This window comes from Equus asinus, chromosome 25, assembly GCF_041296235.1.
Source record: "Equus asinus isolate D_3611 breed Donkey chromosome 25, EquAss-T2T_v2, whole genome shotgun sequence".
Classification (NCBI taxonomy): Eukaryota; Metazoa; Chordata; class Mammalia; order Perissodactyla; family Equidae; genus Equus; species Equus asinus.
In genome coordinates, this window is record NC_091814.1 from 21,684,208 (window position 1) to 21,710,548 (window position 26,341).

Consider the following 26,341-nt stretch of genomic DNA (forward strand, 5'->3'; position numbering starts at 1 on the left):
ATTCCAACTACATGACACTCTGGAAAAAGCAAAACTATTGGAGACAGAAAAAGGTCAGTAGTTGCAAATCAGGGGGAAGGAGACGGGGAGGATGAGTGGAGCATGGGGGATTTTTAGGGCAGTGAAAATATTCTATATGGTACTGTAATGACGACTCCAAGTGTAAATATATATACATATATACGTGCATGTGTATATAGTCATGTGCTGCATAACAATGTTTTGGTTAACAATGGACCACATATATGATGATGGTCCCATAAGATTGATACCATCTACCCTAGGTGTGTAGTAGACTATACCACCTAGGTTTGCATGAGTACCCTAAATGATGTTTAGACAATGCTAAATTGCCTAACGACACATATCTTCAAAGTAATCTCCATTATTAAGCAACGCATGACTGTACAGATACACACACACAAACACACACATATCAGCTTCTGCCTCGTGTATTTTGATGTTCTGTTAGGTGCACACACATTAGGATTGTTATGTCTTCATGAAGAATTGACCCCTTTATCACTTTCCTTAACCTTGATAATTTTCCTCGTTCTGAAGTCCACTTCATTTGAAAATAATAGCTACTCCAGTTTTTTTTGTTTTTATTAGTGTTAGCAGTGTATATCGATCTTTATTCCTTTACTTTTAACCTATCTGAGCCTTTATATTTAAAGTGGATTCCTTGTAGAAAATATAGAATTGGGTGTTGCTGTTTTTACCCAACTCATTTAATTGATATGTTTACACCATTCACATTTAAAGTAATTATAGCTAATGTTAGATTGATAACCACCATGTTTTTAACTCTTTTCTATTTGTTGCATTTGTTCTTTGTCCCACTTTTTGCTGCCTTCTCTGATTTTAACTGACTAGTCTATGACTTCATTTTTTCTCCTTTCTTAGCATATCAATTATTCTTCTTTTAAAATTTTTAGTAGTTTTTTGAGAGTTTCTAAAATACATTTTTAAATAGTCTGAATTTACCTTCAAATAACACTATATTGTTTTATGAATAATGCAGATACCTTGTAACAGACGATTTCCAATTCCTCTATCTCATCCTTTATAATATTTGAGTCACTCATTGACTTATTTATATGCTATAATCACCAAATATGCTGTTACTTCTATTATTACAAGCAGTTATCTCTTAGATCAATTAAGAATAAGGAGAGCAAAATATTGTATTTTATCTTCACTTATTCCTCTCTCATGATGTTCCTTTCTTCAAGTAGATCTGAATTGCTAAACCATACCATCTTTGTTCTCTCTGGAAAACTTTTAACATTTTTTCTGGGCAGGTCTGGTCAAAATGAATTCCCTCAGTTTTTGTTTGGCTAAGAATGTCTTTACTTCTTCTTCACTTTTGAAAGATAATGTTGCTGAATGCAGAATTCTAGACTGAGTGTTCTTTTCTTCCACATTTTAAATGTTTTACTCCAAACTCTTCTTGCTCTCAACATTTCTAACAGGTCCACAGTATTTGTATTTCTTTGTTCCTCTATAGGTACAGTGTTTTATTTTCCTCTGGCTTCTTTTGAAATTTTTCTTTGTCTTTTGTTTTCTAGAATTTGAATATGATATGCCTAGATATAAATATTTTTAGTATTTATCATGCTTGATGTTATTTGAGCCTCATGTATCTTTGATTTTGTGTCTGTCATTAATTTTGGAAAATTCTTGCCTATTATTCATTCAAATATTTTTTTCTGCTCCAGTATCTCTTTCATTACCTTCTGGCCTTGCAATTATGCATATGCTACATCTTATGATATCATGGTCCAGATATAGGATATTTTGGTTTTTAGTTCATTTTTCACTTTGCATTTCAATTTAGGAAGTTCCAATTGACCCAACTTCAAGCTGTCTGATTCCTTCATTAGTCATATCCTGCCTACTGAATACTCATCTTTTCTTTTCAGCATTTTTGATTTGTTGAATTTCCCTTTGATTCTTTCTTAGAGTTTCCATCTCTATGCTTATCCATTTCTGCTCGATGCTGTTTGCTTTTTCTGTTCAAGTACTGCTGTGGACTGGATTATGTCCTCTCAAAATTCATATGTTGAAGCCCTAACAGGAAGTCTTTAGAATGTGCCTGTATTTGATGACAGAGACTTTAAGAGATGATTAAGATTAAATGAGGTCACATAGGTAGGCCCTAATCCAATCTGACTGATTTCCTTATAGGTAGAGGAAATTTGGACACACAGAGAAAGACATCAGGAGTTATTGTGCACAGAGGAATGACTGTGTGAAGAGGTAGCAAGAAGGTGGCCATATGCAAGCCAAGGAGAGAGGCTCAGTAGAATGCACACTGGCCGACACCTTGATCTTGAACATCAAGCCTTCAGAAGTGGGAGAAAATAAGTGTCTGTTATTTAAATCACCCAGTGTGTGGAATTTTGTAATGGCTTCCCTAGCAAGCTGATACCAGCCCTTAGCATATTAATCATAGTTATTTTAGATATCCTGTCTGATAATTTCCATATCTGTGTCATATATGAGTCTGGTTATGATGTTTATTTTATCTCTTTAGATTCTGTTTTTCCTCATCTTTTGACATACTTTGTACTTTTTTGTTAAAAGCTGGACTTGCTTTATGAGGCAATAGGAACTGAAGTAAATATACCTTATTAGGAGATTGTGTGCTAATGTGGCTCAGTGTTGGACTGTGTTTAATATTCACTCTAGCTATTGATGCCAGAGGCTCCAATCCCTGTGGTTTCCGCTCTGTCTCTCCTCTTGTCTTTGGGCTTCCCTGAATGCTGTTATTCAGAGACAATTTGTCCAGCAAGACTAATAGAGAAGAATAGAGACAATACAAATGATCAATATTAGGAATGTAAAAGTGTGACACCACAGACCCTAGAGATAGTTAAATGATAATAAAAGAATATTATGAACAACTTTATGCCAGTAAGTTTGGTTACTTAGACCCAATAGATAAAATTCCTATAATCACAACTTACCAAAACTGTCTCATAAAGAAATACAATATCTGAATATACCTATATCTGTGAAAGAAATTAATTTATAACCAAAAATCTTTCTACAATAAAAGCTCTGGGAATAGATACTTGATGAATTCTTTCAAACATCTAAGGAGGAAATATTAACACTCAAGCACACTCTTTTAGAAATGCTAATATTATTCTCATACTAAAGTCATATAAAGATCACACAAAAATCAAAATAAAAGTCAGTGTGTCTCGTGAAAATAAATGTAAAAGCACTTTTAAAATATTTAAAAATTAAACTTATTAATATATTATAAGTGAAAATAGATCATGAAACATGGTGTTTTATCCCAGGGTACAAGATTGGTTCCACATTTAAAACTTAATCACCTTTTCCATTTCCTTTGAAAGAGAAATTAGTTTCCCCAAGAAAGCATATTATTCAAGTGGCTGATGATTCCATGAACTCATAAGTCAGTATGGCCAGCCAGTTGCTGGTAGCTTTTATTCTGGCCATTAGGAATACGTAGTTAGACAAGGATTTTACCACTCTCCCTGTATTAGTCTGCTCAGGCTGCCATAACAAAATACCACAAACTGAATGGCTTAATCACAGAAATTTATTTTCTCACAGTTTTGGAGGCTGCAAGTTGAAGATCAAAGAGTCAGAAGGTTTGCTTTTTCCTGAGGTCTCTATACTTGGCTTGTAGACGACCATCTTCTTGCTGTGCCCTCATGTGGTCTTCATCTGTGTGTGCACATCCTTAGTATCTCTTTGTGTACCAAAATTTCCTCTTTTTAAAAGGACACCAGTCACATCGGTTTAATGCCCCACCATGACCTCATTTTAACTTAATTACCTCCTTAAAGACCCTATCTCTGAATATATACCCTATACCTCTGAATATTGAGGGTTAGGGCTTCAATATATGAATTTTGAGGAACACAATTCCCTTTCCATTTCTTCCTCTGAGACCACAAACTTCATCATTAAGATTTTATGCATAGATCTATTAGGGACTTGAATAGGCCTGACTGTTTTCTTGGTGTGATTGTTCTTTTACTTACTCTTGCTTTTCTCCTTAGATGCTCTCTGCTATCGCCAAGAGTGTTGGTTTAGCATACAGCTGACTAACTATTTTTCTGTAAAGAGCCATATAGTAAAATCTTTAGACTCTTCAGCCAGATGGACTCTCCTGAAGCTAGTCAGCTCTACCGTTGCACCATGAAGGCAGATGTAGACAATGCATAAATGAATAAGTATACTTGTGTTCCAATAAAACTTTTTACAAAAACAGATGGTGTGTTAGTTTTGGCCCACAGGCTATGATTTGCCAACATCTTGGTTAGGACATCTATTTAGTGGGGATTTTCTTGAGGATTTTGAACAACCATGTGAATTAATACTTCAGATGGTAAATGGTCACCCAACTTTATCCAGACATTTTCTCCTGTATCCAGAGTTCTTGTGTGTTCTACTAGTGAGTTTTCTGTCTGATGGCAAAAATCACCAAGTGTTTGGCCACTGCCAATATGTCGAGAAAAATGCACAATTCTTAGCATTCCTGTGCCTCGTTTATTAAAATCTCAACTGTACCGTATGAATTATGGAGCATGGTTCTGAATTGTCTTTTTTGATGACAGGAATCTGTGTTGCATGTTGGAGACCCAATTGAGGACATTGATCCACATGAATTGACTACAAGAAAGGGGACAGAAAAATGTCCTGAATTATGGTCATTTCTCTCATGTGTCCTCTACCCTGTGATCTCTAGAATGGGGCTCTCTCTGACTTTCCTAATTATCCTCTTTATCCATTACCTTAAGACCAGCTCCAAGCATCCACATAAACAACAACCTAGAGCCTGTAAAAGAAAAGAATGGGCACTCAAAGGTGTTTGTGGTCATCACTCCAGATGCTCCTTGCTTGTTCCTGACTTATTCCTGCTTTGGCGGAATTTTTCAAACAGCTGCAAATCCAGACTGCAGTTATGCCCTCTATGAGTCTAGTTTGGTGGAAATATTTAGCTCTCTTCTCTTTAGATGACCTCAGATAACCTACTGAAATTAACTATTTTGGGGGGACCCTTTTCCATTCATGGCTTCACCCTACTTGCAGATCAGTTGACAGGTTACCACTATATTTTCTGCTGGCAGATATCATTTATTTGACATTTCAGGGCTTATGGTACTCTGGAGTGCCAACACTGTCCTTCACAGAAAAAAGACTGCAGAAGAAAAGGTTTGTCAGGCCCTTCTCATTCCAGAGGTTCAGTGTTCTTTCAGAATTTGCAAGCCTTCAATGCTGTTATGATATGCAAAAACTACTCACATGTGTTTATCCATGATTAATGCAAGATGTTGAGTAACAATGAATTTAATCAGTGAGAAAAAGTAGCCTAGTTATAGTCAAGAGGACAACTAAAGCCAAATTCCCTTTTATCTATTTGAGGAAGGATTTACTAACTTCTAATGGCTTTGTACTTCTGTCAAGCTCCAGGTGTGTCAATAATTAACAGGAGATTGCTTCAGATACTATTTTTTTTTTTGTAAAGATTGGCACCTGAGCCAGCAACTGTTGCCGATCTTGTTTTTTTTCTGCTTTTTCTCCCCAAATCCCCACAGTACATAGTTGTATATTTTAGTTTTGGGTCCTTCTTAGTTGTGGCATGTGGGACGCCACTCAACATGGCCTGATGAGTGGTGCCATGTCTGCGCCCAGGATTGAACCAGCGAAACCCTGGGCCACCAAAGCATAGTGCGTGAACTTAACCACTTGGCCACAAGGCCAGGACCCTCAGATACTACTTAAACCAATATCAATTTTATAGTAGACTCACCTCCATCCAAGAGGTTCATTCAGTCAAGTACTAGTAGAGATAGATGCCCCTTCTAAGATCTCCTCCTGCCACTTCCACTCTAAGAAAAGGAAAGGACTCACTTTAATTCTCCTTTATTTGAGCATCATATAAGGGATATAAGTCCAATGTCCCACATGTAAGTCTACTGGATAAGAAAGTTCTAATGTTGGAACTCCTTTCTTCTTTTTTTTTTTTTTTTGAGGAAGATTAGCCCTGAGCTAACAGATGTCAATCCTCCTCTTTTTACTGAGGAAGACTGGCCCTGAGATAACATCCATGCCCATCTTCCTATACTTTATATGTGGGACACCTACTAAAGCACGGTGTGCCAAGCGGTGCCATGTCCGCACTCGGGATCCAAATGGGCGAACCCTGGGCTGCCAAAGCGGAATGTGTGCACTTAACCACTGTGCCACCAGGCTGGCCCTGGAACTCCTTTCTTCTAACAACAACAACAAAAATTTAAGTATAACTTTGCTATAATTTTTCATTTTGATTAAGATATTGTCAGGACAGGGGAAAATCCCCTTTCCACCTTTCTTGTGTTCTTATAGCTGGACTAATAATAAAATTGACATGAGACCAGATTAACAGGAGGAAAAAACCCACTTTAATACGTACATATTGGAGATCATAGAGAAATGATGATTGGAGAGTAAACAAAGCAGGCAGTATAGATCTTTTAGACAAGAAACAAGAAATTTGTGAAGAAAATGAGAAGAGGAAGAAACGTATGTATAGTGAGAAATTTGGGCAGAGTTTAGGCTTGAGGTAGTACATTTGCAAGGTTCGTTTCTGCAGGCTTCTCAGCCCTGACTTCCCCAGCTCTAGTGATACAGATGCAGGGAGAGTACCTTTCACAGGCAAGATTTATTTCCTGCTTTCAGGGAAGACAGAGACAGGAGGGTCAGAATGTCCTTTTTGCTTCTCAAGTAACTTTAATTCAAAATAATCAACATGTTATTGTGGGATATTTGGAGGTGGCTTGTCTTGGGCCCCAACAATGTTTACAGGAAGGAAACTGGTCATTTTCTCTGACTAACAAAATCGAAAGCTAAGAATATTGGTGGGAGGAGTCTCAAAATTATTTTAAACCTTTTGTCTCTCAGGGATAGCACAGTATGAGGTAGCCAGCACTAGTCAAGTTTTCAGGTGACTTTAACCACTGCCGTTTTTTCTTGTTACCTTTCAAAATACTTCTTTTCCTTCTGCCCTTCAGGAGATTGTAACAACCTGCAGTTCAGTCTCTGAGAGTTTACTGATTTATCTTCCTACTCAAACAAAATAAGAAGTGATTTCTGTATCTCTGAAGAAGACCTCAAGATCTGGACTACTCTGGAAGAAACTCCCAGTGAGGTGAGACCTGTGGGGATTTCTGTAGAGAGCTATGGGTACCTGGCTGGTAACCAAAAATGACAAAGTGAGCTTAAGTTATATAGAATTTGGGGGTCAAGGGCTGGTTTCAACTATCTTTATAAAAGTGAAAACAGCAGTAGCTTGATTCTAATTTTACTAACTAGGCAAGTAATAGACATTTTTATTCCACCACAACTGAGGGATGTGCATTTTGACTATAGAAGATGTTAAAATGTATTCCCCAGGCGTCTATTGGCATGAGTTATATTTAGAGAAAGAGTTTATGTTTTTACCCCTGGAAGGTACACAGGAAATTTGGTGGCTGTGGTGGGAACTTGGGTAAAATTTAAGATAAGGGCATGACAAAAATATCAGAAAAATACTATTAAGTAAAAAATACATCTGGATAAAGTTGTATTGTATGGTGTTATCTTAATTTTATACACACACTATACAGAGCAGAAAAAATTTCAGTTCCGCAAACAGAGTTAAACAAAAACATGGCTTCTTTTCCTCTCTCTAAGATAGTTTAATTTTTATTTTATACTCCATTCTATACCAGCTGTCAGAGTTGTTATTTAAGTTTCTTTTAGGATTATTTTCTGCCTTCCTGAAAATTACTCATTTTTTTTTTTCTGGTGGCAAGGTGTAAGGGAGAGGAAGGGAGCGTCAATTACAAATAAATTTCTGTTGTACCTACTTTTGGAATTGTTTAAACACTTTCTGTGTGGCCTGGTACAATCATATTTCATATGTGCTTGACTAGAACATGAAATGTTTAATGTATGTTAGATAAACCTTGTGAATTAAGCTTATTAATTGTGTTGGTTAAATTTCCTAAATCTTTCCTGATTTTTTTTTTACCTTGTTCATTTAGTAATTGAGAGATATACTGAAATCTCCTACCATAAATTGTGGGGTTTTCCTTGTAGCTCAAATTTATATATATATAAGGAGACTATAGCAGTGTCATAAATTGAAATGAAGATAGCAGAAACAAGATGAAACATGTTAATTATCAGTTAATAATATGCCCATATACTTATCTATATACACACATACATAATTTCTATTTTACATATGTGTTTATATATAGTTGCATATATATATATACCTGTGTGTATGAAGAGAAATATACTACATACTGCTACAAGTATAATTTTGTATTATAAGATATGTTATGCTATAAAATTTATAGCATCATGAAGGAATATCAAGTAATAAAAATAATATATATTTACTATTAGTAGGTAAATACACATTTGAAATGGTTTTATGTCCCTAAGAGTTAAACCTATTGTGTTGTGCTCTATACTTTTTGTCTTCACGTCTGTTTAAAGCTGCCCTAATATAAATAAAATGGTTTCTTTTTACTTACTCTTTGCATGATAAAATATTTTTCTTCTGTATTTCCACCTTTAAGTGATCTTTTGTTAACAATATATTGGCAGATTTCTTCAATCCAATTTGGCTAAATTTGTTGCTTGACTGATTAGGTCTTTTAGGTATATGCTGATGATTAATGTGTTTTGTCTTGTTTCTGCGATCTTCATTTCAATTTATGACACTTCTATATTCTTTCCTGTATTTATTTTTACTTATATCTCTATCTTACCCTTTAAGACAAACACATTCATAAACTATCAGCTTCCTTTTCCTCCCTCCACCATGTTGATGTACTTCCTGGTTCTCTTCTCTTCCATCAGGGCTGTATTTATTTTTAAGACATATTCTCACCTAATCAAGTTAGGTTTTCACTCTTACCTTTGGCTTGCAGTATTTCTTGACTTTGTGTTATTTTCTTGTTAAATATTACTTCCAATAGGTGTTTCTGTGTGGGTGTTTGTCTTGTAGAACTACCGAGGTCTTGAATATCAGAGAATGTTTTTTGAGGCCCTCATATTTAAATAGCATTTTGGCTAGGATAAAAATTCTATTTTCAAAATTATTTTTTTCCTTCAACATACGTTGACAGTACCTCTTCTGATACCCCTTCAGTTAGATATGTTTGGAAATTCAGAATCTGGGGGCTTCAGAGAGGCTATTTAATATGCCTACTTAAAATACTATATTACTAGAAGCCTTGGTAAGATCTGGATCATTACTCTAAAATCAAATGTACTATTATTTCAGCAACAAAACATATGAATGTTCACATTTAAGTGGAATGAATAAAGATTATGCATAGCTCCTTGTCACCTCACACCTGGTTTTATTTAGCAAGTAAATTGTGTAGCCATACATAAAAAATCACAAAAATTTTATTTAAAAAATTTTGAAATAGATGTGGAATTTTGGAGTAGTACTATATAAAAATTGTTTTTTATATATATTACAATTGTTTTATTTTATAAAAATCTTTTTTCCTGCTTAGGCAGTTTTGCTGTTGAGAATTAGTTTCAATTTGATCCTTGAATCTTTATAAGTGATCTGCTCTTTATTTCTGGAAGCTTTCAGAGTTTTCACTTCGTATTTAATATTCTTCAGTCTCAGTATAATGTGTCCTTGTGTGGATTCATCCTTCACTGTATGGGCCTGACCAACCTTAGGACACTCACGTTCTCTCAAGAAGGAACAATTCACAGCCCCAGGAATTTGAACATCCCAATTATACGAAAAGTAATCAAACTCATGGTCCCTAAACTAAAAGAATTCATGAATTTAAACAGAAAATTTGGACCCGTAATATGCACTGAGTGCCATGAAGGAAGTGTGGAAAGTGCTAAAAGGCCCAGAGGAGTGAGACTCAGTCCAAAATGGGGACTGAGCTTTCAGAAGACAAAGCCTCAGCTGAGCATTGAAGGCTGAAAGGAGGTAGTCAGAGGAAGAAAGCTGGGAAGGGCTTTCTAGGCAGCAAGAAGGGAATTAGCGAAGTCATGAAACATGAAAAGGCAGGTGTGCTGTATATTTCTTGGGCATAAGAGATAAGAAATACAAAAGTAGCAGAAGTGAAAAAGGTGCCAGGTTACTCAAGGCCTCCCAAGCCAGGCTAAGGAGCCAGACATTTTTCAAAAGGAAAATGGGGAATTATTGAAGGATTTTAAGTGAGAGAGAATTGTGGCCCTATAGAGAGATATCTGGCTCTATGAAAAGAATTGATTAAAAAAAAATTAAGCCTGGAGGGAGAAAATCAAGCAATTATAGAAATTTTCCAGTCAATAAACACTATGATCCTGCATTAGGGAGCAGGTAGAAGTCCAAGAAAGGGACAGTGGTGTGGACACTTAAGACACAGAGAACATTGTTCAAGCCCCAGAGAGAGATGACGCTAATTAGAGCTGACTAGGGAAGCACCAAGTGGACTAGGGAAGGTGCCCAGCATAGAACTATAGTGCTGTGGCAGACGGATATTCACATAAGGTGAGAGGCTGCAGCCCATTTTGCACACAGGTCACTTCAGGCATCCTGGGTGTGGAAGGTGTCAGGAACCAACAGGCAGACATTCAGGGATAGACTGTAGCCTCAAAAAGGATGGGAGGAGGGACCAGGGACTTTGACTCTACACAGTCCATAATCTACACACTGTAACAATTGCCTACTTCCAGACCTTATTCTACCACACCACCCCCAACCCAACTCAACTATGATCATTAAAAGAGAAGAATTTCTTAGAAGTCCTCATTTAGGAGTTCTCAACCCTTTTCCACGATGATATCTGGTAATTAAGTCCCTCTTTGTCACACACACCCATGGACAACAATTTCGTATGGACCACTCCCTCACATAGACATTGATAGTCTTTTAAATTGTCTGTATAAATGTGTAACACTGTGTGTTATTTTTCTCTCATAGGTTATCCATAACTTCAGAGATGGAGAGTGAATACAAAAGAATTGTTCTGCTGAAAGGATTAGAGCCCATCAGTGAATATCATTTTAGCATGGTCAAGTCTTTATTGGCCCGTGATTTAAAACTAAGTAGAAAAGCTCAAAATGAATATAATAGAATTCAGATTGCTGATTTGATGGAAGTAAAGTTCCGAGGAGCCGCCTGTGTTGACGCTCTAATAAAACTTTACAAAGACATAGCAGAACTTAAGGAACTTGCTAAAACTCTTAAAAATGAAAAGTTAAAAGGTAATGAGTTAGAACTCCTCACTTTCACTGTCTCTGAACCATCCTCAACCTTGACTAGAAAACCCTGACTTGTCATAGTTGACACATCCCTTTCCCAATTTAAGACTCAGTAGCCATGACAATGTTAGTACTGCAGAGGCCAAGTGGACAACTTAGGGTGTCCCCTTTCCTACAAACAGGTCCGATGTATTTTAGAGGGTATATTTTAGAGATGAAGGTAAAGAAAAAAAGCAGAAAGAGTTTATAAGAAAGGCTGAGGCTTTCAGTACATTAGAAAAGTTAGAAAATGCCAAAATTTAAAATATGTGAGTTTTGAAGATATTTATATCAATTAATATGCATGCTCTGTTACAATATTTACTACACCATTATTATATTCTCTACTAACAAATATGAGGCAGTACTTAAATAATAACCTCAGAGATCTAAAGAACTTGTCTCTTATAAAATCACTGGATTATAAAAACGTATTTTAAAAAGTCCAAGTTCAGTATCATCTATTTGTCACAACACTAATTAGATCATTTTTACTTTGTCTGGTTTCAGTAATTCAAATAGATCTTTAACAGAAGATGACTGAGCACCAGCAGCATGCAAACTTTAGATTTTAAAAGGGAAAGCATAGGATAAGTGGTTGGAAAAGGGTTTGACTGAGGTGCGTAGGAGTCCAGAGCACAGGAAGTTTGTGCTCCTTGCACGTGGGACGAGAAAGGAAATCACTGAGGAAGCATGAGACCGTGCTTGTGCCTGTGTTGCTTCTGCTGGCCACTTGTTGCCCGCCTGGCTAATGCAGTAGAGGCAGACACAAACATACCTAGACCCACAAGCAGGAGCTGAGAAGAAATAGTATTGAAAGGGCTTGAGCTGTGTTAGACCAGTTTCTTTGGATTTATCATTTTCTCTTTTACTGCATTAGTTGCAAAGGGATGCAAAACAAAAGGAATAACTATAGTGAAAAAAATCAAGCAGGATAAATCCAGTACTGAGAAGTCTACATCCACCCCAAATAAAACTTTGGAACCTGAATCAATCAACGATACACCTGTGTTGAAGGTAGGATGGCTAAGATTCCACTGAAGAAGCTTCTTCTATGACTCTTCCATTTATTACCTTCCTATGAACATTTAGTTTTTAGTCATTTCTCAGCATGCAAATAGAAGAATCAGATGAAAAGGGATTCTAGGGGCAGAGTGAAAATGAAGTTCAGAGTCAGCAAATCAATAGATACTGATCACCCATTAAGTTTCAGAACTACTGTGCAATTTAATTTGTGTAATATGATTCCCTATGATGGGAATATGAAATAGTTACCTCTCTTTGAGATATGAACTAAAATGGCAATCAGATTAGTGGAAGAGCTTGCCAAAGGCTACTCAAAGAGGCTAACTTTAAATGTTTATTTTCTAAATCCAAGTTCCCTGCTCCTGCCATCACCACAGAGGTGAGTAAAGGAACGACATGTATAAAATTTTCCCCACTACTTGTATGAAGCAATCATAAATTTGCACTGCTTACCTTCTGGCCATCTCTCCAGAAGATGCACTGTATGAAGTTCCCTGAAGTTCTCAAAGACATAAATTTTAGTATACTAGAACCTAGTAATAAAAAGTTGATGTGTTCAGCGGTAAAGATAAGTTTCAACTAATATTGAAAACTATTGATCAGGAAAAAACAACTACTTTCAGAAAAAGAAAAACAAAAGCATAAAAACTGAAGAATCTAAGATGCAGCTAACCCAGGAACAGAGTCAGCTTCCAGAACCTTCAAGAACAAGCACACTGTCAACTGAGAGCCATCCCCAGACTTCTCAGATGCCTCCACCAACCCCACCCAGCATTTCCTCAACCAAGGTACCATCTTCTGTTCCCAAATTTGTGCCTCCCTACAACATATAACAGAGATCATCATGACCTTGAAAGAGCTTCTCAATAATCCCCTACTATATACAATTTCTTTATATAGTAAAATCACTCCTTAATTTATCAATATCGATATTGAGATCACAATGTATTGTAAGCCCTTTGCCTCCGCAAGGTATGCATTTATGAAATAATTCTTGATCTCAAGAGGGTTACTGTCTTGTGTTGGTCCAGAAATAGGGGATGAGTGGTGACCAGACAATTATAGATGAATCATAGAGTATATTTATCCCCTACATTCTAGTTTTCTTTCACACTTTCTACTTACCCATACTTCTGGATTAATTATCAGCATTCTATGCTCCTTCCCAAATCAAGTGTCTTGGCACATGCTATTTCCTTATTTGGAATTCATTATTCCTATCTCTTCACTGGCCTAATTATATTCAACCTTCAGGTGCTGGCCTGAATCCCTTCCTCAGGGAAGTCCTCAGTGATACTCTCGCTCCAAAAAAAGGACCAGATATTTCATTTTTTTCCTTCACAGGACACTTTACTACTCTTTTATAGCAGTTATCACAACTGTAATAAATCTACATCTTTCTTCTCTGCTAGACAATAAGCTCAGATTATAGGTACCTTTTCCCAGGGGAAGTCAAGACAGGGGTGGGAAAGTGAGTACATATCGGTATACATCAACTCCTATCTCAACCGGCCTTTTGTTTCATCCTGTGGCTACATGCAACACGGGACAATGAAGCCTGTATCTGAGGTGAATGGCCAAGGAAAGATTGCCCCAAGACAGCATAAAGGGTAGGCAAGAGCGGAATTTAAATCGCTATTCTGTAATATAGTTTCTTACCCAAGATCCAAGCTACCTCCTCACTCAGGCTAGATCCCTACCACCATCCCAGAGATACCACTTGAAGACAGACTTCCTGTAATAAGGGACTCTCAATTTTCGTTTTTGCTTTCTTGTTGCTGTTATTAGTTCCAAGAATCTGTATTTCTACCAATAATCTCTCCCAAAAGATCAGAGAGATGGGTTTCTAGGAGCCTGAAGAGCATATATCAGGAATCCTATTTGTGTATTTGTGGATGGGAAAGTGATAGTTAATAACCATCCATAATAAGCAGCCAACGTTGTGGTGGGATTTGCTTCCCTTATAACCTGTGAAGGTTATCTACCATAAGATAACCCTAAGAGTTGTGCATGACCAAGTAGGCCAGGTACAGCAGATGTCGAATCTGGATTCCATCCCAGACCAATGAAATTTCATCTGAGCTTTTAATATTTGCAGAGTAAAATCTATAATCCTGGTTGAGGAGGAAGAGAGTAGGTAGTACAGGTATCTGAATATGTGCTATCATCCCAGAGAAAATTGAAAAGTTGAGATCCAATATAAAAAGGAAAGAATAACACATTGTGTTCTGTGTGATTTTGAAAATTATTATCCAGAAATAAGGAAAAAAATCTATTTCTCTAGAAAAGGAATGCCGTAACCACAAAAACTACTAACTTGAAAAAGGAAATGCTATACCCAGAACAGACTCAGCTTCTAGAAACTTCAGCAACAAGTTCATGCCCAACTGACAGCTGTCCCCGAAGTCCTCAGATGCCTCCACCAGCCCCATCGATCAGTTCCAAAACCAAGGTACCTATCCCCCTTCCTTGTACCTCCATACAACCTAAGTATAGGATCACCATAATCTTGGAAGAGCTTCCCGTTGAATCTCCCACAATATACAGTTTAATCATTTAATATAATCACTCATTCATTTGTCAGCGTAGGTTTTGAGATCCTACTGGATTCTAACTCTGCTGCTAGTTATGAGGTATATGTTTATGAGATAATCTCCAATAGTCAGAAGATTACTTTCTTGGGTAGAGTAGGGAGAGTGGGGGGAAGTGACCAGACAAGTAGAGATGAACGGGAGTGTGTTCATCCCCTACATTCCAGTTTCCTTCCACCCTCTTCCCCTTTGCTCACTGGCCATACTACATGGTTTATTTTCAAAATGTCATGCTCCCTCCCATGTCAGATGTTTTGACACATGCTCCTTTTTTAGCTTGGAATCATTTGTCCTGGTTCACCACTGCTGCAAGTGTCTTCAATCTGCAGCTGCAAACCTGAATCCTTTCCTCAGGCAAGTCTTCATTACTACCCTCCTTCCAGAATACAGCAGATATTCCCACTGTTTGCTTTCACTGGTCCCTTTATTTTTACTGTTTAGCATTATCACAACTGTAATAAAGATACGTTTTTCTTCCTTAGTAGAAAACAACCTCAGATTATAGGTACTTTTTCCTTGGGAAAGACAACACCAAGGTGGAAAAGTGAGTACATACATGTAGGCATCAACTGCTATCCTAGCCTGCCTTCTGTTCTACCTGATATGAGCCCTGTGGTTACCTGCCTACAGGGGTACAATAACTATTTCTGCGATGAATAGGCAGGCAACTTGAGGAATAGGCAAGAGCAGCAATTAAATCACTATTCTCTAACATAGTTTGTCACTCAAGCCCCAAGCTGCCCTCTGATCCAGACTGAAGCCCCCAACACCATCCCACACATAGCAGTGGAAGACAGACTTCCTATAGGCAGGAGTTCTCAAGTTTTATTTTGTTATTTTTTAGCCTCGTAATTCATAATACCCTCTATAATCTCTCGGGTTTTTATTTGTGGGATGGAGCCAGCAATCTCTGACTGTTTGCCTCTAGGCCTATGTGGCCATTGTCTGGTCACTGAAACCTCAGGCCCACTGTCTCTCTGCTATGACAATGACATATGTGGATATCTCAAGACAACTCTATTTTTTCTATGCATACAGGCTTGGAAGTGACATTTTCTAAGGCCCCTCTGTCTAACTACGCAACACAGTCATTTCTATTCCCACGGGAATTATTACACTTCTTTAAAATTTCCTTCAAGCACAGGAATCTCAGGAAGGGTCATCTACATCCTTGGCCTCATACACCTAAACACACCATACAGTCATTTTGTCTTTGGGGTTCAGTCATCTCCACAGGAGTCCTGTAGAAAGAATGTTTGGCCATTCTATGATTCATTAAATGGGCAGGAAAGCTTTGCTCTTATTCATCATGGAGTATCCCAGCTATTTTCTCTATAATATGGGCTCTGTTTGCTTTTGGAATTCAAAACCAGAAGCAGACCAATATAATCTTTGATTCCTGCTGCTATGTCTCCCACAAAGCAAATAGCACAGAATGGCATGATTTGAGGACAGAGTGGGGTGGTGAAGGAAATAAACTAAGGGAAAAAATCAATTACTATTTTTAAATATTATCCAACCAATAGGCATCTAAATCCTACTCTTATGATGGAAGCTTTTGGCTTAACTGATTTTGAAAGTTGCTCAAGATGCACTTGTCAATGAGATTAAATTACTACGTGGCAGAAGTCAATAGAGAAACTTGTCTAATAAAGTGCTTTCCATATCAACTCTAACTAATGTTTCCATTAAGAGGGTCAACATAATGCACAAAAGATCTGTAGGGGAAGAAGAAATACTCCTCTACCCTCCTAGGTTCTTCTGGCTGGTCTAAGAATGAAGTTGACATGAGACAGAATAACATGAGAAAATCAAACAAGTTTAATAATATGTATACATGGGAGAAACCCAGAAAAACTGAGTAACTCACCAAAATGGCCAAAGCCACCACCTTAAATACCATCTTCAACTAAAGACAAAAGAGGATGTTGGGGGTGGTAGTTTGGGACTTTAAAGGGGAGGAAGGCAATTCACATGAAGATGGAAGCAAATACTTGGTAAACAAATGTTTGTAATGCCTTGCAAAGGCAATGAAACAGGGCGAAGACGTTGATCAAATGGGCCTTTCTAGGTTCCTCTCTGTCCACCACATCTAGTTTATATTATATTGCAGCTATCTATTGTATTAGCTCCTTCTGAAACAGGCCTTCTATCATAAATTCTTCTAGGCAGTTGGGGCAAAATCAGAGTTTCTTCCTGAGTCTTTTGTTCTCGAAAATAATCAAGTCAAAGAGACACACATTAGGATAGCAAACTCTGGTCCCCTATACATCTTCGGATCAGAGCAGAAATACAAACCCCTGTCTTGAACATGAAATAATAATAACAATATTGATATTTCTATGTATTGAGCATTTAGTGGTGCTGAACTCTAAATCCTGTGATCTTTGTGTATGTGATCTCATTCATTCTTTATAATACCACATGCCAATGCTATTGTTAGTCCCATTACACATATGAGAAAACTGAAGTTCATAGATGTTAAAAATCTTCTCCAAGATCACACAGATAGTGAATGTTAAGCCAGGATTCGAATCCAACCTTACTGAACTCTACAGCTTTAGCATTTAATGGCATATATTGATTCCAGAGTCAGAGTATAGATGTTACAGTATCTGTAATTTATTTTTAAAAATTTATAATTACACAGTATTATGTCTCAGATTCATTTCCATAGGCCAGGCTCTGTAAGACTTCTAATGAGGAATGAGGTTCTGGGGTGGTCAGAGGGTGTCCTGATCAGGAAGCTGCATGCCAGAGGAAGGTATTTCAAGCAACTCCCTTATCCACAGCTTTCTCAACAAGTGACACTTAATGAATTAGATACATGAATGCTAGAAGAGGTAAGAACTGTGGCAAATTTATATTGGATGTAGAACGTTAGGAATGGTCTTTCTTAAGTAAATCAAAGTTAGTCAAGATAAATGATTTAACAGACACTCCTGACCTTGCTTAAACAATTATAAAAATCCAGGTACTGGGAATGCCCTGGGTGAAATCTTAATGGGTCTGTCTACTGTTGAGAACTCTGAAGGATTTTGTTACCTGATGCAGAATACATAGAGAGCAGAATCTTGCCTCTAGAATTATGAATGTGAGGAAATTTCTCCAGTATGGTGATAAAGCATTCAAATAGGTGGAGACTTGATTTCCTGGGCCTGAAGAGCAGATGATAAAAACCAATTTGCTTATTTGGTAAATACACAAGGTGGTAAAAGACTTAGTTAATAAAACGTCCCTCAGTGCAGGAAATATTGTTTGGAGACTTGCTTCCATTACAGCCTGGTCTTATTTTCTACCAATAAATAACTCCAAGTGTTGTCTTGAGGAAGTTGACATAGGGCTGTTTGCATCAGAAGGAAAGCCAGAATTCCATAACAGACCAGTGAAAATTCACTCCTGAGTTTTTGACATGTGCAGAGCGAAGTTTGTAATCCTCGTTGGGGTCCAATCTGGGGAGGTATTGTGGGTATCTGAAGATGTGCTATTATTCCAGAGAAAGTTATCAGAGTGACAATCCTCTCGTGTGTGTGTGTGTGTGGCTGGGTGGGTACGTGTAGGTGTGTGGAGTGGGATGGGGGTGTGGGTATTGGTGTGTGTGAGAGACAGAGAGAGAGAGACAGAGGGAGAGACAGAGAGTGGGAGAGAAATGCTGTGGTTCATTTGCTAATGAAAATCATTAATCATAAAAGAAAAATATATATATATTTTTTTTTATTTTGCTTCAGAAAAGGAAAGACATAGCCATTAAAACTGAGGAGTCCAAGAGGATGAAACTCTTCCAACAGCTGAGTCACCTTCCAGAACCTTCAACAACCAGCACATGCCCAACTGAGGGCTGTCCTCAGGTTCCTCAGATGCCGCCACCAACCCCATCCAGCAGTTCCTTAACCAAGGTACCAGCTTCCTGTTTCCAATATCTCCCCTCCCTAAGATATAATGATGGGGATCAGTAGAACCATGAAGGAGCTTCTCACTAATCCTCTACTATATACAATTCTTTCTTTAACTAAGTCACACATTTTTTATCAAATGTATATTTTGAGATGAGCTGCTACCTAAATGTGAACTCCAAATCTTATTATGTACCCCACTCTGCATTAGGATAATCTGTGACACGGTGGGTACCTAATCATCCCTATTCTCTACTGGGTACAGTCATTTGTTCACTTAATTTTATTTTCATATTTCCCTCAATACGTGGTGAAAGATACAGTTTAGGGTGGAGAAATACAGAGCCAAACAAAGCACTATCACCAATTCTTTCTCTTTCATTTTTTATTATGTAAGTAATATCTCTTAGATAATTGAGGAAATGTAGATTTCATAGACAAAAATAATTAAATTTTAACTATTTGAAATCTCTCCTCTATCAAATGTTATATTTTGGCAAATGGTCTTTCTGGTTTTACCTTTTGTTATGTATACACAAAGGACATCATTTTGGCCCAGGTTGGATCACATTACACATATTTTTCTATAACTCGGGGTTTTTTTTCACTTACTATATCTGGAAATTATTATTTCAATTAACCAAAACAGATTTAAATTATTTTTTTAATTTTTTTTTTTTTTGGAGAAGAAGATTGGCCCTGAGCTAACATCTGTTGCCAATCTTCCTCTTTTTGCTTGAAGAAGATTGTCCCTGAGCTAACATCTGTGCCAATCTTCCTCCTTTTTATACGTGGGACGCTGCCTCAGCATGGCTTCATGTGTGGTATGTAGGTCTGTGCCCTGGATCTGAACCCATGAACCCTGGGCCGCCAAAGTGGAGCATGCAAAATTAACCTCTACATCACCAGACCAGCCCCTAAATTTTTACTTTAATGTACAAGGTTAATTGCATGGTTATTTAATAAATTAGGAAAATAATCCTGTATTATTTGACTTCAAGTTATTTCCAGTATTCCCTCTGCCCACATTGAACACAATAACAGCATTAACCCATCAGGTCTACTTTCATGCCTCTCAAAATAAATACATAATTTCCTCCTTAAGTCCTGCGCATTTCTTGTCTGGGTGCTGCTGTTGTTACTATTATGAGATTTCTTGTTATCGACTAACTTGCACTGGGAATGAGCTTCCTGATGTTAGGATGACTTGGCCACATTCAATCAGAGTTAATCGTCATGACCGACAGGTTGTGGACTGTATAATTTTCCAGGTTAGACCACAAGAAGCACCACTGGTCTGTGGAGGTAGCTAGTCTGTCTCCATATACGGGTCCCTAGGACCTCCACGGCCACTGTTGCCTTCATACTTCCTCTTACTGATGAGCAGTCTCCCCTCCAATTCAAAGTGCTCTCTTGAAACTCAGAAATGGTGCAGGCCACCGAGGAGACAGGAGACCTGGCTTCTCCGTTGGCATACTTCTCCTAATGATCCTACCATTATCCTAACAAGAGAAGGTAGAGGAGGAAAAATAATTGCCCCTCTACCCTTCTGAGTTCTTGGATGAGAGCCCTGTAATAAAAGACAGATTGACAAAGAAAAATAAACTGTAGTTTATTAACATTTATACCATGTATACATGGAAGATACCCAGGATAAATGAGTAACTCCCTGAGGTGGCCTAAACCATCAGCTCAAATATCATCTTCAGCTAAAGACAAAAAAAAGAAAGATGGAGGGAAGCCAGTTATGGGGAGCGTACTAAGAAAATCAGACTAAACAAATGTAATGTTTGCTGTGCAGATGTAAGTCAGTTCCTCCTCCCATTGATAAGATTCTCTTGTGATTTAGAATCATCTTTGTTTTCCTGATACAGAGAAGGAGATACCCTTAAAAATGGAGAGTTCCTTTATAAACGCAAATTTTTCTTACAAAAGGGCAACTACTATTCTGTATTTAGAGCCTCTCCAGTATCTGCTGTTTTTCGAAACAATCTTATGTCAAAAAGGCAAATTTTGAGGTGGCCGATTCTGTTGATCTTCAAAAGTCTCTATCCAGGACATTTCCAAATTAGGGAAGGTCATAGGATTCTTCCAGTGACTATCTTACTAACCTATTTTCAACACAGTACTGCTTTCTTGGAAATGGGCTTTGTGGTCTTGGTCTTTAAATTGCCACAGCTACTGGGATTAATTCCACATGAAAGCAATGGTTTCTGACTGGAGCCATTCCCCACTCTCAGTGATATTAAGGATAACTTATTTTCTCCCCCGTTTATATCTTACTTTGCTCCCTAAAATGAGTTGATGGGATAAATTAGGATTATCTTTCATCTTCATCTCTATTAAGAATCACTACACAACAGCATTGCTATTGCCACTGTCGCTACACTCTACATAGCTCTTCCTAGGAGAAATACTTTTTTTCTTGGGTTAATTCTTTTTAAAGAAAAATATTCTCCTTTCCAAACTTATAAAAAGTGAAGAAAATAAATAATATTGCTATTTAAACCTTCTCCATTTCTTCCATTAGCTAAATTATACCACGTCAGCCATATTTGTTTAGTTTTTTTCCCAAGTTCACTCCATTATGGTGTTCGTTGAGGCTCAACAACCAGCCTGAGAAGGTTATCACTAGAGAGTGACTCTGTATTTCCTTTCTTAATTGTGCCTGGTTTTTGTGTGTACTTCTAAGTAGAAACCAAGACTGAAGTCTGTACCTAAAGAAGCTTCCAAAGAAGAGGGTCTACAGACGGGCCCCAAAGAAGTGATGGTACTGAAAGCAACAGAACCATTTGCATATGCCTTTAGTGAAGGGGAGAAAAAGATGTTTCATGCCACAGTGGCTACTGAGAGCCAGTTCTTCCAAGTGAAGGTTTTTGATGTCAGCCTGAAGCAGAAATTCATCCCAAAGAAAGTCATTGCCATATCAGATTATGTTGGCCGCAATGGGTTCCTGGAGGTGTACAATGCCTCATCTGTGTCTGATGTTAATGCTGACCGAAAGATGGAGGTCTCAAAAAGTCTGATTGCAAATGCAAATGCAACTCCTAAAATCAGTCATCTGTGCTCACAAGTTGCTCCAGGAACATTTGTGAATGGGGTATATCAGGTGCATAAGGTAAGCCCACACCCTTGTTTTGTAATGTTTCTCCTGCAACCTCAGAATTTAAATGTCTTAACTTGCCATTTGGAGTTTGGCTAATGTCCTATGGGAACTCAGTGACCCCCTGACCACTTCAGGATATGGGAGAGAGAATCTAGGAACAGTCCTCCTCTCAAGGTAACAACATGCAAGTTCTTTTGAAAGAGATCCCCCATATGATGACCCATTGACAGCTACCCTGGTCCAGGACAGTGCAGAGTTTATATCAATAAACATATCCTTTTGATTTGATTTCTTTGAGTTCTGCCTCATCTGTTTCAGTGACAGTTTAACTTAATTGTGTATAAAGAATTACCCTCTCAAGCTTGTATTCCAGTTGAGACAACCAGACTAAGAAATCAACAGACTGCTCTGCCCTAGAATGCATCTCTTTCCAACAGATAGCTAAGATTCTGAGCATCTGAACTCTAAGGTGCTCTTATCTCTTCATATTATTCATCAAAAAATTGTTGAGCAACTGACAGTGTCATTAAGTAATAAGAAATATGGATGTTTAAAAGAATAATCATGTAGTTTAATACTTCAATTTACAAATATGGGCAATAAAATCAAAATTTTGGTGAATTCTTAGATTAGTGTAAAACAACATAGGAATACAAAGCTTAGCTGACGTAACTTTTTTTGTAATGAAGTATTGCTTCATAATCCATTATATATGTCCTCTAGGGTTGCCTTCTACTTTTACCCCTATTGTTTTATGCAAACTCTGTTTAAATGACTGTGCACATATATGCATTTGTAGAATTGATGAGCAAAGTAAGTGAGATAGAAACTAGAACAATGGGACTAGATAATTTAGATTCAAGATTTGGGCAGATTGGAAAAGAATGAATAATAGAGAAGATAGAAGAAAGAATTACATATTGATATAGCAGTCTACTTAATGAAGACTTGCAACCATCTTCCTCAGACTCACAATGAAGCAGGAATGGCCTTCCTTCTCTGTTCCCAGGTAGGTGCCAAAGAAATCTGTAAAGATTATCAGATCTGATTGTATTTAAGTTCTCTAAGAAATATCAGCTATGGGAGCCGGGCCGGTGGCACAGCGGTTCCGCTTCTCGGTGGCCTGGAGTTCGCCGGTTTGGATCCTGGGTGCAGACATGGCGCTGCTTGGCAAAAGCCATGCTGTGGTAGGCATCCCATGTATAAAGTAGAGGAAAATGGGCATGGATGTTAGCTCAGGGCCAGACTTCCTCAGCAAAAAGAGGAGGATTGGCAGTGGTTAGCTCAGGGCTAATCTTCCTCAAAAAAAAAAAAAAAAAAGAGATGTCAGCTATTATGAGATGGAAGCAGGAAAAATTAGGAAGTAATCAATACTTTTAGAAGAACCTGGCAAATAAACACCTAAAAGAAGGAAAAGTTGAAACAGGATGCAAAAGGGAATTTTCTCAACTAGATATATTAAGCTATTTAGTACCTGTAATTCTGGGCCTACAGCTTAAATTAACCTGTCAGAGACAAAAGATTCCACCAACACCTTGTATTTCTACCAGATGCGGAAGTCTGATGCAGTTCTCAAAAGATGGATGCTAATTTTCTTTTGCAGAAAGAAGTGCGGAATGAAGTCATATCTTATGGAATACAAGATAGTACAGGGCAGATGGAAGTTATAGTGTACGGACGACTGACCAAAATCAACTGCGAGGAAGGAGATAAACTTCAACTCATCTGCTTTGAATTGGCATTAGGTCAGGAAAAGCAGCTGAGATCCGTAATTCACAGTTTCATCAAGGTGAGAGCTTCTGAGGAACATCATTCTTCTAAAGAAGAATTTTAAAAAACTAGACTGCTGCTATTATACAGAGTCCAATAGAGGGAAAAATAACTAATCCTCCTGCTTTAGTGGGTATAATCATTCTTTCTTTCCATCAGTTTTTATTTTTAAAGAAGAGCATTGTTAATGATGTTGAAGAGAGAAACTTCAGAGAGGCATTCAAAAGATATGATACCTAAGCTAATTATCATAGAATTGGTTGAATTTATTAAAGCAGGGAGATTATTTAGTAAATTTGGGCTTCATTAAGCCAGATTTGTTTCAAATCCTGGCTCTGTAATTTGCTAGTTGACTAAGATCTTAAAAACTAGTAACTTCAGGTTCATCATCTATAAAATGGATGGAATATCATCTATCTCAGAGGATGGTTAGCACAGCTCATACCAGATTAAATGATCAAGGATGCCGCTGAGCATCTCAGAACACAAAGTCACCTGCTGTTAGTGAGATACCTGACTTTACTGTTTGTTGCTGTTGGTCAATAACAAATAGAAGTGTTTGGTACTACAATACAAAGTCCATACTCCTTGTCACACTCACACACACACACGCATCCATGTGGGATTCTTGGAACACTAACAAAGGCTAATACTGAATGCAAACAGATCAAATACAAAGGCTGACACATCCAGGTGCTCAGAAATGCACATACTCTTGAATCTTTCCAGTTCTCAGGACCATCAATCAAATGTTCCAAAGCTTCCCTCAGAGCATTGCACCAGGAATACCTTTGACACCCTCTTCCCACCTTTCTTCACAGCAAGAAAATTCTCTTCAACTTTTAGCATGAGTACCTGCTCCTTCCTCTCTCCTGTTGTTCCCAATACCTTCTGCCTGTCCACATGTATTCATGCTGGGTGTGAGTGAATATCTCATTTCAGGGTCTCAACCAAGAGTAAGGGGTGGGTGGGTAACTCAATAAACAGGATCTCATGAAAGGAGATAGGTGAGATTGAGAAAAGAACCTTTTAGAAAGGAAGACAGAAAGGGATGCAGCCCATGGCAAGGGGACATGTGAGCGAAGAGAGAAATGTATAATGGGCTGAATCTCAACTGGTCTATCTTAATCTCTTTCTTCTTCAAGGTCATCAAGGCCAGGAAAAGCAGGAAACAACCACTCAATCCTGATTCATCTATGCAAACCTCACTAGAGTTCTCCTGAAACCTGGATGCCATTAAAAATGATGTTCATGTAGATAAGATCTAAGTACAGAAAAATATATATATATATAGTTGAAATACAGCAACATACATACCAGCTATCAATTCTCAGAAATGGGGTGTTACAAGTGCTTTTCTCTTTCATTTTTATATGTCTCTGTACCATCTCAATGTCATATTTTACATCTGTAACATTTATAACTTGGAAATAACTATAAACATCATGTTTTTCTCTAAAGGAGTGATTCCCCAGGAGTCTAATTCATTGGTGAATTGTTTAAAAGAAAATAATCTGTAGCCTATAAATCAGGGTGGGGCACGCAGGCCCCAAGGAAAGTTTGGATTTATACTTTGGGGAGGATCCTTATATGATGAGTCTCTGGTCAAGAATGGACAGGTTGAAACAAGCTATGTTCTGTTCAAAAGGAACCCAGTGAGGTGGCAGACAGTGGCTGAAATCGTTTGGGCTTCAATTGCCAAACCCTGTGTCCTACGGAGAGGTTGCTTTGGTCCAGAAGGATGAATATCTTTTCAGAATTGGTCTCTTAGATGGGGCATAATTAGGTAATTTGTCTGCCAAATGAGGCAGCTTCTGGTGATTTGCACAAAGACATTAGTAAATTTGGAAGCAATTCTAGCCCTGTCTGATGTGAAATAACAGGTTCCACTCACTCAAGTACCAAGAGCTCAGTAGCTCTCCAACCACATTTCCTGGTTCTCACATTTCTCATATGTGGATTCCATCAGGAAGTTGCCCCAGGCAAAGACCTGCATTAGGCAAACACTGAAGAACAATTAATTCACTTTAGCGTACAATGGCAGAAAGTAAATATCTATAACTGAAATTTACCATGTATTTAATAACCACATATTTGATATCCAGTGTTTTGCAATTATTTTGTGTCATTTAATCTTCACACTAACTCTTGAGGGTTGATAATGTTCTCCTTTTTATTCTTCTAATGAGAAAAACTGGAATACAGAGGAAAAATCGCTTTCCTGATGATTTAGAACAGTTCCATCATAACAAGAATTTCCTTCATGATACTTGTCCACTCTTCCCCCAGTTCCAAGCTCCTGGCAACCACTGATAAAGCTTCTTAACCCATACTTTTTCCTTTTTCATAAAATAAAATTAAAAGTGTATATAGAATTTTGACTCTGGCTGATTTCAGTGTAGTGCATTTAAGATTCATCTATGCAATTGTGTATACCAGTTTATTCCTTTTTATTGCTGTGTAAAATTCAATTGTGTGGACCCAATAAAGTTTGTTTACCCATTCCCCAGGAGAGGAACAATGGGGTTCTTTACAGTTTTGCAGAATTACATTAAAACTGCTATAAAAATTCGCATGCAGATTTTTGTGTGACCACGTTATCGTCTCAGTGGATAAAAAATTTGGAGGGAGATTGATGGTTCGTATGGTAGGTATATGTTTAAACA

General features: G+C 37.7%; 1 protein-coding gene across 1 annotated transcript in view; it reads left to right on the forward strand.

Moving 5' to 3' along the window:
* LOC106835804 (gamma-interferon-inducible protein 16-like) overlaps positions 1-25,931 on the forward strand; it is a 64,831-nt gene extending 38,900 nt beyond the window's left edge. Inside the window, exons 10-18 of the mRNA XM_070498071.1 lie at positions 10,970-11,253; positions 12,170-12,306; positions 12,939-13,103; positions 14,600-14,767; positions 15,183-15,260; positions 18,635-18,802; positions 21,495-21,917; positions 23,509-23,694; positions 24,821-25,931. Of these exons, the coding sequence (XP_070354172.1) occupies positions 10,970-11,253; positions 12,170-12,306; positions 12,939-13,103; positions 14,600-14,767; positions 15,183-15,260; positions 18,635-18,802; positions 21,495-21,917; positions 23,509-23,694; positions 24,821-24,898 (1,687 nt within the window). The 3' untranslated portion in view covers positions 24,899-25,931. The remainder of the gene's footprint in view (positions 1-10,969; positions 11,254-12,169; positions 12,307-12,938; positions 13,104-14,599; positions 14,768-15,182; positions 15,261-18,634; positions 18,803-21,494; positions 21,918-23,508; positions 23,695-24,820) is intronic.
* The last annotated feature ends 410 nt before the right edge of the window (positions 25,932-26,341 follow it).